Source organism: Drosophila busckii, chromosome 2L (assembly GCF_011750605.1).
Source record: "Drosophila busckii strain San Diego stock center, stock number 13000-0081.31 chromosome 2L, ASM1175060v1, whole genome shotgun sequence".
In the NCBI taxonomy this organism is placed as follows: domain Eukaryota; kingdom Metazoa; phylum Arthropoda; class Insecta; order Diptera; family Drosophilidae; genus Drosophila; species Drosophila busckii.
In genome coordinates, this window is record NC_046604.1 from 13,664,349 (window position 1) to 13,679,241 (window position 14,893).

Sequence of the window (14,893 nt, forward strand, 5' to 3'; positions counted from 1 at the left end):
GCTTAACTTCTTTGTTTTCAAGGTGCTGTCGTTGAATTATTTTGCATATAAAATTAAAAGACTTAATTTGTCCGCACACACACTTTGCACATGAGCGAAGAACACAACTGAGATCGCTAGCAAAGCGACAAAGCTAAAGCAAGCCAAACAATTTTAGCTACTGCGTCGACCGCTACTTGTGAGAGTAACTTGCGCTCTCTCCCTGTTTCTTTCTTTGCAAAGCGCTGCCGGCAGTTTAGCTTAGGCTTAGCTGCTGCTCGTGTGAGTAACTTGCGCTCTCTCGCTGCCTCACTCTCTATCATTCTTTCTTTGCACAGTGGTTAGGTTAGCGTGACTGCAAACTCACACAAAATAAATCGTTTGCATAAATATTTCTTATAATTATTTTATAGGCTTTTATTGTGCTTACTATTGTGAATAAATTTGTTTAGTAACTCAGAACACTATAAAAGAATCTATTATACTACTACGCACGTTACATAATGTAACTAAAATTAAAGAAACACACTAATCGTTCTATCTGATGATATTTAAAAATTTACATGCAAACACAACTTACCCAATGCTTTGGCTTTGCGGTTGCTCTGCCGACGTCTTCAGCGTTTACCGCTGCTCGTGAGAGCAACTTGCGCTCACTTGCTCACTCTCTTTCTTTCTATCTTAGCAAAGCGCTGTCGCTGTCGCTGTCGTTATCTGCATTACAGTTACGTTTCTTTCACACTAAAGAATAAGCAAACAAGCAATTGCAAGAGTTTGCATTTACAGTGGATCACAGCTTATTTGCACCAGTAGTAAACCAAAACAATCACAGGCTTTGATCCTACATTTTTTAAAACTTACTCTGACTAATAAATAGCTCACCCACTAAATTGACTTTGCGCTTGCTGCTGCAGCCTGCAACGATAAATATATAAAAGACTATACCTTTGAGACTTTATTTTATATATACTCTTTATCTACCAATAAATAACAAAATATATATTTTTTTAAGCTTCTACCAGCATATTGTTCAAAGAGTGTGTACATATTTTTATATAAATTGCAATTTACATGCAAGTATTTTTTTAAAAATTTTTCTGCTGCGCAGCTGCTCAATTTACACACACACACACACACACACAAATTCGAAGAATTCAGGTGTGTGGCAGGAAGCACGTGACATTTGTGTGCAACATTTTTTTTCGACAGTCATTGTTAAAAAATCACGTAAATTTCATTAACAATACTTGCAGTAACAAACATGAAAGAAAAATAAATAAATAAGAAGTAGTGCAAATAATAATTACAACAAGGTTTAATTGTGCTTGGCCATTGTGCAACAGAGCAGCGGAAGTTGCAACACACACACATGTCACAATTGCGCAGAAGGTGCAAATAGTGAATGCGCCATGAAATCCATGCGCTTTTAATGTTGAAAAATGACTTTGGTAGCACGTTCCAAGCCAAGCTTCCAACCCAAAAAATGCAATCCGCACACTGCATTCTCACTCTCTCGCTCACTCTCTCTCTCCCTGTTTCTCTCGCTTGCTACTCCACTTTAGCTTTGTGTGTGCAACGAAGCAATTTGGCGTATGAAACGGGTCAGCTCAGTGGCGTACGCATTCCTCACACACACACACACACACACACACACACACACACATGCAGCTGCATATTATACAGCACTTTGGCAAAAAACTTGTTACTCTTTCCCCTCAGCAAGCGCATGACTCTGCTTCTTCTTTTACTTGTTGTTGTTGTTGCCTTAGTTCAATATATGCTGCACTTTGGCAAGTCATTAAGCTTGTATGCGTATATGTATGTGTGTATGTGTGTGTGTACATAGAGTTAATGCGTATTTGGCTCACATTTAATTGCAGCAAAAAATTGTGTTAAGTGGCCCCCCCAAGTTAAGTTGAAATTTAAAGTCATTAAATTATAATTTATATACTTGGAATTAATTACGCTTTAAGCATTTTAAAATATACAAAAATCTTGCAACACTTGTGCTTATATTTATATAAGACTTTAAGTCGTACTGCAATTTGTTTGTATATTTAAAAAACACTTAGGTAAATCAGGAAATTTATGGCCTGCATTTACTTATCCTTGCGTTGATTTCTGTTTCCGTTTCGGATCTCGACATTTTAGTTGCTCCACTCTCATCGCTCGACATCTTATTGATTTCTGCTGTGGCATATGTTGTGCGCAACGAAACAGTTATGACGTGGGTGGGCGTGGCATGAGTGGGGGGCGGGTGTGGCACGATTGCATGCTATGTGGCAAATTACCATATAAATGGATTAGAGGCACAGCTGTTGAAGAGAGAGGGAGCACTGGTGGGTGGGTGGCTGGGTAAAAATCACTCTGCAAAACGTTTTTCCAATTTGCCAAAAGGGAAATCATTTTCTTATTATAGTTGCAGCTGCAACGCGTCTTGGTTTCTCGCTCTCTCTCTGCCTCTCGCTTTAGCTTGCAGCTTCAACTTGAGCTTGCCGCATTAACAGCTGCTTTGCTGCTGCTGATTAGCTGCGACTACGACTCTTGCTGTGGCACATTAGGCAATACGCAACACTTTTGCTGTCAACGCAAATGGAATTATGAGCTCCCCCCCCTCCACAACCGCCTGATCTAAGCGGAAGCTATGCGCTTGCTGCTTCGGGAGCGGAAATTGCCAAGCCAATGCACAAATTTTTCATTGCTTGTGGTATTTATACTTATGTGGCAAGCGTAACGCTGTATATGTTGCAAGTTGCAATTGCAATTGCTGTTTTGCCAGGAAATTAATGCATTCTTCAAGGCTACTTAATGTTGTTGTTGCTGTGCAAATTATTTATGCAGCAGCAGCAGAAGAAGCAGCAGCATAGGAAGTAATCATAAATGAATTCGCATTGCTGATTAACTGATATTGATAACGAGAGTCGCGTATTTTAAGGCAGCAAGAAATGTTATAATAAATAAATAAAATTTAAATTGTAGAATTTATTAGATAAATAAATTTATTTATTATTTATTTTTAATTGTAGCCTAGAATTAAATTCTATGGTACAATTGGTGCAGCCAGAGCAACAAAGGCCTACAGGCTGAGATAAATAAATTCTTTTAATTTTCTCATCAATTAATTTAATAGATTCTGTTTACATTTAAGCTTAAGCTTAAGTTTAAGCTTTAATTTTGTGTAAGCTTAAACTTTCATTTTCTTATTCATACGCGCTTCACAGCATTTTCCTTTGCAGCTTCACATTTTCTTAACTCAAAAGCTTAAGCAATTTACTTGAATTTAAATGCGACACGAACTTAACTATTGTCAGTTTATTACTCTAATACTTTTAAGCTGCTCTAGGCACAAGCTCAACTAACACATGTGTGTCAAAAGTAAAAGAGATAGAGAAAGATATAGAAAATAGGCAAGTGCCAGCTGTCGCCAAAGCGAAAACTGCTGAAAATCCAAAAATAAATTAATAATAAATTTAATTAGTTTTGTATTTTCATGTTACACACACACACACACACAAGCAGCCCGAATTCATGTTTTGCTGGCAAAACTAATTTAAAACATTTTAACACTTGCAACACATTTGTAGTTATTGTTGTTTATTAGTCTGCGCTGCTTGTGCTTACTTCTTGTTGTTGTTGTTGTAATTTTATGAGATTTGCCACTTTGGCTACATTAAAGTTACGTCTGGCATTATAACGAGCATTATACCTGCCACTCCCCTTGCGTTCACACTCGCTGCTCTAAGCTTTGCGAACTTATTTGTGTGTGTTTTGGCTTTTTATTGCCAAAACATTTGGCAACAACGAACATAACAAGGGGGGGCCGCATACAATATTTATTCACTTTTATGGAGTTTTAATTTGTTTTGTCGCCCCAAGCTCACACTCGCTCTAGCTGCTTATGCTCGTTATCCTTTTCCGGGATACACGTTCTATAAAAAAAGTGTAATTACCCAAATGGCATTATAATTTAGACGTGCTTAATGCTAAGCGTCTTTTGCTTTCAACAAGTCTGCGCATGGGATTCTATTTTGGGCAATCATATTTATTTGGAAATCAGTGAGGCCGCTGCTACACAATCAGCTAATAAAAGCACATTAATGTTTTTCTATTTTCTACTAGCAAAATATGTGTTGACATCTTTTGCAGCAAATGGCTTTAGTTTAAATTAAATGCATTTGTTTTTGGTATTGAATTTGAGCTAATCAACAGCAGCAGCGCATTATAAATTTTATGTGCAGTATTTATTGCACTATTAGTTTAACAATAAATAATAAAAGCACATTAAAGTTTTCTATGTACACTATAATTGACTATGAGTTGCATTTTAAATAAACAAATGTATTTTAGAATTTGTCATTTAATCAGCATTTGTTTATAATGCCAGCCATAAGTTTATTTAGTTATTAATCTCATATAAGCATTAATCTCATATTGCTACAGTTTTTAATAAATGAGCTCCATTTAATTTTATTCTAAGATCTTCAGTTTTTATAAAATTTTTAAAAACTGATTTTATGCTAACAGCTTCAAGTTTTATGCATAATTCCAACATTTTAATATCACACTTGAGTTATATAATTTCATATTTATTTTGTTTACGCTGCTTTGCGTAGAATTTAGATATAATATAACATTATGGGCCACTAAAGCAGCATACACAGCTTTTGCCTGTGGGCATAACAAAGCCGCAGCTTAGCCCATAAACTATGCAGCTGCTGAGCGCCCATGTGTGTGTGTGTGTGTGTGCGTGTGTGTCTCAAGTGTTTGCCGCGCTGCTTGATAAATGATCCCCAGTGTGGCAGACACATGTTGCTGCTGCTGCTGCTGCTGCAACAAACATTTAATCTGCACGTCAGCAAAGTTCTGACAACTAACATTTCATCAACTCGAGCTCAACAGGCAGTTGCTGAATTTGAGGGAAGCAAATTTAGGCAAAGAGCAACTTAAAGTTTGCACTAAGTAAATGCAAGTTTAGTAGTTTAGCAAGTCATTTTGATTAAATTTGGTGCATTGAGCTATGGGATTTGATGCTGGCCAAAGCCAAAGCCCAAGCCTTTGTGTTTGCCAAGCTGCCAAGCTGCATGACTTACAATTGCTTGGCAATGACGCTGCAGGCCAAGTCAAGAAAAAAATGCAGTCTTAGTCAAGTTTATATAAAAGCGTAGCAGACACACAATGTGGCAAGCTGACATTGACAGCTAATACAATGTTTGCTTTACTCGACAACTTGCAGCACAAACAACTAGAAATATAAATTTCTATGTCAAGCATACGCCGCGTTGACTTAATGCGAAAAGTTTTGCAGCATGTGCGGCAAGCGCTGAGATTGCTGCAGCTTAGCAATTGTGGCAACAGCTAATGACAAGTGTACACTAAAAGCTTCTTGCCACACACCTGTTGAGACTCCCAAGCTCAACTAATGCCTTATGCAAATGCCTAAAGTTTGCTTTTAGCATTTTTTTGTTTCGCTGCTGCTGCTGTTTGTGCAACATTTATTTACTTAGTTAAGCGTGTGGCAACGTTGTCGTAAATCAGCTGAATTTATTGCAACTCCGCGCACATGTTGTTGCCACACATAGCCAACGCGCCTTTTAATGCATCGCCAACGAAAATTTAGCACAAATTTTGCAAAACATATTTCAATTTTAACTCAGCCCTTATTTATATGTCTGCCCATCTATTTGTCCATGTGAGTGTGTGTGTGTTTGTGTGTGTAATTTATTTGTACATCAGTTGCTGCTAAGTGCAATTTATTCTCTGCTATTGCAGTTGCTATTTAAAATTTGTGCTGTGCAAATTATTTAAACTAATTTTTCATTTAATTTGCACACACACAAATTATACAAATTGTTATTTATATGGGGGCATAATTTAAGCTAGTCAAGGGACTAGCTATTTAATTAAAGCAAGAGTGAAATATTGAAAAATTAACTAACAAAGCTTTAATATTGATAGCTTAGCTTAAAAACTAAAACAAAAAATAACAAAAAATATAAAAATTTTGATATAGCTTCAATTTAAGATTTTAAAAATATTATAATGTTAATTACTTAAAAAAACAATACAAAAATATCCAAGCTAAATTATTTATATCTTTTTTTTCTTTTTATTTATTATTATTATTATTTATTATTATCTTATTATTTTTATCTATTTGTTTTTTCAATCTACTCACATCAGCAAACTAATAAGGTTATCAATATAATTTTTTGCTTTATTTCAAAATACGTAATTCTTTTATTTATTAATAGTTATGTATGTGCAATAATTTGTTGTAGTTGTTATAGCTGTTTAATGTTTATAAAAATAACATTAATAAATTGTAAATAATTGTTCAGTTATAACTATTGACAGCTTTATTTTATAAAAATATAACAATAAATTTGTTGAATTTAATTTGCCATAATAAGCTTAGTTAGTTTACAAATAGTTTCTATAAATAACAAGTGCTACCTTTGTCTATATAATTAGCTCTTGCAAACATTTCTCAAAACAATTAAATTTTGTAATGACTGTTGACTGTTGCTAATGTTTACCATTATTGCTGTGGCTATCCTACAGTTGCAATCTTCCATTATCAAATGCTAGCCTTTTATAGAAACATAGAGAAAAGAGATGAGAGAGACGACGAGAGAGAAGAGGTGAAGATCTGATTGTTTTATTTTTATCTAGACAAAGCAAAGAGCAACACAGACATTTACACACCTGCTGTGACTTGATTGAGCTGCTTGGGCATAAAAGCCGACTATAACGGGAATTAGTGTGCTTGAATGTTGCGGCGTGTCCTTGATGTGCGCTGAGGCGAGCAGCAGCAGCAGCAGCAGTTACAAATCACAACAATCAAGCGCGTTCAATTGCGCATATTGATTGTCAGCGGCATAATAGGCACACACACACACACACACAGAGAGAGAGAGAGAGAGAGAGCAGGCGGAAGTGCAAAAGTGGGCGTGACTGTTGATTATGCTTACAGGTCACATAGCAAAAGGACCAACGACCAACTCGAGCGAGTGCGTTATGTCTACTTTAGACTTTGGCCTTGCCCCCAACTGTTTCTGCTTCTTATATGCGTTACTGTTGTTACAGTTACTTTTGTTGTTGTTACTGGTTTGCGTCTCAGCTGTCATTTGTCTGTGTCAGCGCGTGTATTCCCAGGCAGAACGCAGAACGCGCAAACATCAAGCCAGAGCCTCATTCATCTCAGGCTCAGGCCACATTGTCGCGCTGTCTCTCACCCTTAACCTCACTTTTAACCACAATGTGTGTCTGTGTGCGTGTGCGTGTGTGTGTGTAATTGTGCGCACCATGGGTAGCCTCGTTTGTCATTGTAAATTATGCGGTTAAATTGTACGTACTACATTGAATGCCACACCCACTGCCGCCGCCCACTCACTCTCACTTTTTGCCACTATCTTACACAGTTAGTTTTAGTTTTTTAACTAAAAAATACAAATTTTTATTGCGCACTGCATATGCATAAGTGCCAAAGCGCAGAGTAGAGCTGAATATATAAAAATAAAAATTTCACATTCAAAACACTGCAGAGCAGCAGCCACTGGCAAGCCAAAAGCCAAAGTCAAATCTATATAAGCTAAAAAAAATATATATGCATATGTGTGTGTGTGTGTGTGTTTGGTATCATAATAATAAACAGCAATGTGTAGTAAAAGTGGCACATCAAATAAAAATAGCCAAGGCTGCCAGTTTTGTGTATATAAAAAATAGAATAAATATATATATAAAACAACTAAATGCAAATATTTAATATGAAATGTAGTACACAGTTAAGATATGCTGCATTAGTAAATATAAATAAAATACGCAGATTGGTTGCAAATTAAATGCCTAAAAATATTTTAAACTGTGTTTAAGCTTATTAAAAATTTTTGCATATTTTTGTACATTTTATTTATAACTAAAATTTTATATAAATTACTCTAGAGTAACCAACTCTCTCATAAACTTTTGCTAATCAAGAGCTCAGCTCAGTGCTTAGTTATTTTTTTAATATTTGCATTTATGACTGAGCAACTTGTTTTTATGAGCAAGTGCAATGCACAATTAAAAGAGGTTAAAGCTTAAAGTGTATGCAGGCCAAGCTTGAAGTCTTTAGTTTTGAACATTTTCACAACTCTTGGGAAATTCATATTCTTGCCGTTTAAATTAATCTGTTTCATATGTGAGCGCAAGTTTATTTGTCTCTTTGCGCGCTTTTTAGTTTCTGCTTGTTTGTTCTTTTTAGTGCCTTCTGGCGCTTTGGCGACTTGTTTGCCGGCTTCGGCATCATAAAGTCATTTAAGCATATAAATTGCAGTTTTATGCTCCCCGCTTGTCACACAGACACAATTACTCAAACACGTTCACACGCGCTCAGAGACGACAAGCGCCATTTTCTCTTTTCTTGGGTTTGATTTTTTTTCTTTTCGCCGCAGCAGCAGAAAAAAAAGGGCTTAGGCCACAGAAACGTGTTTGTTGGTTTAAATTTGGTTGAAAAGAAATTTAAAATTGCTTTGTGTAATAAAAGCGAACAAATGCTTGAGCAGTTTCTTGGATTATTAAATTAAATTCATTTGAACTCTTGCAAAAAGTTAGATCAATAAATTAGAATATAAGAATTTGTAAGTTGTTCAACTCACTTTAATATACAATTAAGCTAACAATATACAATTAAGCAAAGTTAGCAGAACATAATTCTTTACATAAAAAGATTTTTTCTACAAAAGTGTTACAAGTATTTTAATTATTTAGACAGCTGTAAGCTTAGAATTCGAATTATATTTAAATATATGCAAAATTCTAAAAAATATATAATTAAATTGTATTATTCACATTAAATAAAACTCTTTAGCTCATAAAATGAAGCATTGAAGCATTCATACAATTAATGCAATTTTATTTGTGTTTATTTAACTAAATAAATATAATTGAATTGATGTATATGTTTTAATTTATAACAATGTTAATATTAATTTGCTTTATAGCCGCAGTTTTCATAGTGCAAAAGTTGGCAGGCCCAAGTAAATAGCTCTGAGGTAAAAATAAAAAGGACGAGCTAATTAACGCTCGCTGGCAGGCAAAACTGCAAAGAGCTGGACGCCGAGTCATCTGCCGTTGTGAAATTATGCATTAATAATGCAGCCAAAGGGCTGCCCCACAGCTTTGGGGGCAACAACAGGATGCACTGGGATGCTGTGGCGAGTGCTTTGCATACTTTTGGCGATACACCAATGACACACAATTAAAGCACAGCTCATCCCTCTCGCTCGCTTTTCAGTCTTGTTTGCACTTTGAAATTATGTCGTTTTTGGCCGAGATTTCCTGCATACTTATTATTGCGGTCTATTACCAAGCAGGCAACCGAAGAACAATTGCCATAAATGCAGACTCGTACAACTGCAACTGTGCCCCACTGGCTGTTGCATCCAACGTAGCCCTGTTTCAACTTTTCTATCGCAACTGCTGTGCTACTGCTTTACAATTCCAGTTGTTGTTGCTACGCAAGTTCTTGGCAACCGCATAGCCACGCATCACTTTGCGATGGACTACAATTTTCGTTGCAAACTGCAAATCGTGGCAAAAGAAAAATAAAATATTTAGTTGCTGTCTCTTACGTTTCTTTGGCACAGCTGTTGCTTTATACGTAAACGCACAAAAAAGCGTAAGCTTGCACGGCTCTGTTAACTTAATGGAGATTTTGCTTAAGAGAAAGAGAAACACATAGAGCTGAAGCTTAAGTATGAAACATTTTTTGGATTTTTTTGCCCATCAATATGGGAGGGAAATTAATATCAAGCATAAAAGCAATGCAAATATTTTTACAATTAATTGCTACAACAAATTAATTTTTGCTTTACTTGGTAAATTATTGCAAAGCCAAAAAATTACTACATAGAAATGAATTTATTAAAATAATCCTGTCTACTTTCAACACATATGGCTACAAAAAGCTTGAAAATATTTTAAATGAATATTACAATATGTTAAGAAGCCCATAAATTTAGTTTTAGTTTTAATCCTATCGCGTGCAGACAGAAATGTTAATAAATAAAGTAATGAATAAAATTCCAATCTCTAGCTCTATTCACATATCACTCATTTGCCATAACAATATCGCTATGCCGCTTTTTTTTTCGAAATTAAAGTTTGTCTACTTGTTCTTAATCATATCTTTATAATATGGAATAAATTATTAGCGCCATTCACTATAGTTAAAAAGATATAATGATTTACTTTCTTGATTGTTCCACTGGCATTCACCAAAATAAATCATTATAAACGCTCTTCTGTAAAATTTGGTTTTTTGACATACGATACTTTCGCCGAAATGCGTCGATATGCTCATTAGTTGTAATAAAGTTGCTTAAGCTTGTTATAAAATTCTCAATAAGCTTGCGCTAGTGTCGAGTTACGACAGCAACTTGTTGATAACAATAATAACAGCAGCAACGTAATTTAAGTTGCAAGGACAACTTTTTAATCAACGACATGTGAGGTGGTGAAAACTGTTTGCTAACTATGAATGTAACATGCAATTTTGCTGTCAAAATTCGATACACACATGCAAAAGCACACACACACACACACACACACACAGACACACGCCTGTCTGCATGTTTTCATAAATAGCGCGCTAGACATTAGCTCGACACGCTCGCAGGCGCATAATTTCAATGCTTACACAAACTTTAATTAAAACGACTTTGGCAAGCGCTAAACAGCAAAAGCGATAGCGAGAGAGAGAGCGAGAGGAAGCGCTTGACATGCTGCTCCTAATGAAGTGCATGAATACCTGACTCTGCATGTGTGTGTGTGTGTGTACGCGTGCTCATAATCATTTTGATGGGCACGTAAAACTCAAACTAAATTCACTCGAGCAGCAGCAAACGCGGTTTGCTCATATACATACGCAAACTATGTGTGTGTGTGTGTGTGTGTGGCACTCCAAAAATAGCAGCTTATATGGTAAGAACAACAATGCGCACATAAGAAAAACTGCCTGTAGCTGCTGAAACTAATATAGAACATTTGCACGTGACTTTGTTATAAAAAGGCATTGAATTTTTTTTCTTTGCTTGCCCGCCTGCCGTGCGCTCTTAAGTATGCTATACAAAATATATACACGTTGCTTACAAATACACATACATAATAAAACAGAGACAGCGAGTGAGAGAGAGAGAGAGAGAGAGAGAGAGCGCGAGAATTGTAACTCAGTATTTCACTTTTTCCTGGGATTTATGCATAAACTTTTTCTTCCCCCCCTCCCCCAGCCCACACATTTATTAATAAATTTCAGCTGCTTAGTTTTGTGGAAACTACACTGAATAATATATTGACATAATATGCTCAGTTACTTACCGCTAAGCGCTCATTTGTTATGTAGACACTGAAAATATAGAAATTAAAAGTTTGTAGAATTTATTTGTAGAATATTTAAAGTCTTGCAATTATTAGTAGTCAAGTAATTAAATGAATTGTGCAATAATATCTTAAATCGAATAAAAATATTATAATAATAAATTGCAATATGAAAATTGAAATTAATAATCAAGTAATTGACAATTGATAATTAAATATATAATAACCAATAATAATAAATTGCAATATTAAAATTGATATTAATCAAAGTAATTAAATACTGATTCTTCAAAATTTAAGCTTGCAATAATAGTTTAAATCGAATAAAATAATTTAATATAATAACCGCGTTCCAAACAAATGCAAACTATTTTGCAAATGTTCTTCATTTATAACTTTAAAGTAAAGTTCAAATTGCAAACATTTAGCAATCAATTCGCATTCGCTGTTAATTACTTTCAATTTACAACATTCATTCAAACCAAATGAATATTTAAGCAAAAGCGTTTATAAAATCAGTTCACACACACACATACACATATGTATAGCAGTAGCTATTGACCTCAATTTAAGCGCATATCGTACAAAAGAATGCCAAGAAAAACTATTGCCCATTACTTCAAATCCCTTTATGCAGTGTAAATGGTTCAAGTACCAGCGTCTTTATAGTTTGCCGCCTGCTCTTGCTCCATTTTTATTTTTGGCGCACGCACGTGCTTGGAGTTTTAACTTAAATATATATAAGTTTGCTTATTGTTGTAAAGAAATTCAATGTTGGTTTTTTGTCAGCGCAACTGTCGGACGTTGCTCAATTATTAAACAAAAGCCAACTTGACCGCAGGCTAGCTTTAAGTTACAAAGCCATATACACAGCTGCTGCTGCTGCTGCTATGATATAATACAATAATTAGGTAATTAATCATATAATACGCTGAAAATACACTTAGGCTTAGGCTTAGCTAGAGCGAGAGAGAGAGAGAGGGGGACAGGCTGTTCATATATGCGGGCAGTCTGAGTGGACTGCTAATTAAAGGCAAACAAAACACTTTAAAAATCATAAGCTGTGTACAATAGGACGTATACTCAATGCCTGTGCGTAGAATGAGAGAAAAATTTTATAAAAACTGAAAGAAAAAATATTTAATTATAAAATAAGAACAAGTGGTAATGCTGAAAAAAAGTTCAACTGTTGTTAAAGCAACGCCAAAGGCAGTTCAGTGCAAATGAGAGAGAGAGGGGGAGAGGCAGAGGCGGTGGAAAATTTGTGTTGAGGCCAGCAACAGCGCTCAGGTGTTTGAGGTAGGCGCTAATGCAATTTCTGTTGGCACTTAGACTTATTATATTTAATACAGTGCGCGCAGGTATGTATGCTACAATTTTTTTTATCAATCATACGCTGAATCGTGTATAGAATTTACTTTAATATTAACTTAAATTAAAAGTAAAATTAAATGTATTGATATAGCATAAATATTAATTAAAGCAAAAAGAAACTAAAATTTAAATTTAGATTAAATTATTTAAAGCAGCTTGAACTCATTTAATTCAATGTTACAGTCGAATTAAGTTTTAAATTATCTGTTAACTCATTTAAATGCAAATAATTTTCAAAAACGTTCGCATTGACAATAATGTCCGCACATCGATTTCATATAAATTACTTTTAAGAATTTGAGCCTGGGCAAACAATTTAAAACTCATCAATTTACGCCAAAAGCTGCGCGTTAAAAACAATTGAGCCGCAAATGTTTGTTAACTTAAGGCGACAAAAGACCAACAACGAAACACAAGTTGTAATAAAAAAGAAAATGAAAAAAAAGAAGAACAACAATATGCTAGAAACAAAGCCGCAAGTAAACTGCAGACCGCCGCGCCCCTGAAATCCATTTACGGCTTTGGCTGCAAAAAGTTTTCATAATTGAAATAAATAAAATACAACAACAATAAAGGCGCAAAAATAGAACGTGCTGGGCTATCGCTTGGGAAATGAAAAAAAAAAAAATATTATATATATACTTATATAAAAGTACAATCAAAGTATCAATGAAAGCTCATTTGATATACATACAGTTATATATATATAAATATATAATATGCTATATATGCCCAGCGGACTCATTGCGCAAAATTTAATCAAGGCCTAGGCGCACACAAATAATTTTCCTTTTGCTTTCTTTATTTTGTTTTGCTTTACGTTCCGCACACAGTTAATGGGCATGCAAAGCGCTTTTTAATCCCAGCACTCACTGCCGGCAAACTCGTTAATGCTGGCCAAAGGCATAAGCCGATTTAAGCCAAGTTTGTTGCAACAATATAATATATATAAATATATAAAATAAAATAAGCGAGCGCTAGTCTGACGATGACGATGAGCTGAGCGAATCAGCGTGGCTTAAAGAAAACATAGAAAATGGCATAAAAATATTTAAATGCATAAGATTATTAAATAATGTTTAATAAGCTTTCAGTTGTTGTTTGAGTATTAAAGTTTAAGCATTCGAATGCCAGGCTTATGTTTTAAAATAAGAATCAGCGCAAACAATTGTTGAAGCTCATTGGTGAATTGATTACAAATTAAAGAAATGGCGCTTGATTTATTTGATACATTTTTAGTTCTGCCTTAGCTGTCAAACTTAATTTGACAGCAAACTAAAAAACAACAAAATTTGTTAGTTCTGGCTGCGCAGCATGGATCGGAATCCGCCACCACCGCCTTTGGATCCAGCGCAGCCCGTGCTCTATATCGAACACTGTCGCATTATCAACGGCTATCGACAACGTGCAATCGAACTGCATGTATCGCTATCGGAAGCCTTGAAAGCGATGAAGCCGCAAATGTTGCTGCAGCTGCGACTCAACGATGATGGCAATCCACGTCCCGGATCCTTTGAGGTGGCCATTGCCGAACATCCTACGGAGGCGCCGTGTCAGCGCCAATTGCTTTGGACTGGGCTAACGCGTGTGCCTACGGCTGCCAAAGTGCCGCAGGTCGATGACCTTATAGCGCCCGCGTGTGCAGCGCTCAAGCTGCGCTATAGTCGAGCCGGCAGCAGTCAGTTGAATTTGGTGCGCACCAGCGATCCGGAGATAAACAAAATACTACGCAAGGAAACGCGGCGCAGCCAGAGCGACTAAATAAATTTGCTGCTGTTATCGTTACTATCGATAGACTCTCAAGCTTGTCACTGTAAATAAATCAAAACTCAACATGCAAAACCACAAAACTGCTGCTCATTTAAATAAGTTTACTCTCAACTATTTCATTCTTTTCTTCTTTCACAAACTTTCATGTTCACTTTTAGTTGACATTTTGGCCTCAAGCATGAAACTTTGTTAAATTTTGTTCAGCCAAGCGTAAAGCCAAGCCCAGTGTATATAGCTATATATATTTTTAATAAACCAAAACCGAACTGAGAAACACAAAAGGCTCAGAACTGTTGCCTTTTGCCTGTGGCAAGGTTGCCCAAAGAGGCCATCTATTCATTTTTATGCAGACTTATTGAAAGCAGCGCAACGCTGCAAGCAAATAAAATATAATAAAATATACAAGCAAAAAAAG

The 14,893-nt window shown here is 35.6% G+C and overlaps 1 protein-coding gene across 1 annotated transcript; it reads left to right on the forward strand.

Moving 5' to 3' along the window:
- Positions 1–13,947: 13,947 nt before the first annotated feature.
- Positions 13,948–14,561, forward strand: LOC108604533 (selenoprotein BthD). The gene has a single exon (XM_017994052.2). It carries the CDS (start codon positions 14,023–14,025, stop codon positions 14,467–14,469), a length of 447 nt encoding a protein of 148 aa, XP_017849541.1. The 5' UTR covers positions 13,948–14,022; the 3' UTR covers positions 14,470–14,561.
- The last annotated feature ends 332 nt before the right edge of the window (positions 14,562–14,893 follow it).

Coding starts and splice junctions, on each gene's coding strand:
- LOC108604533 (XM_017994052.2), top strand. CDS start 14,023: ATGGATCGGAATCCGCCACCACCGCCTTTGGATCCAGCGCAGCCCGTG.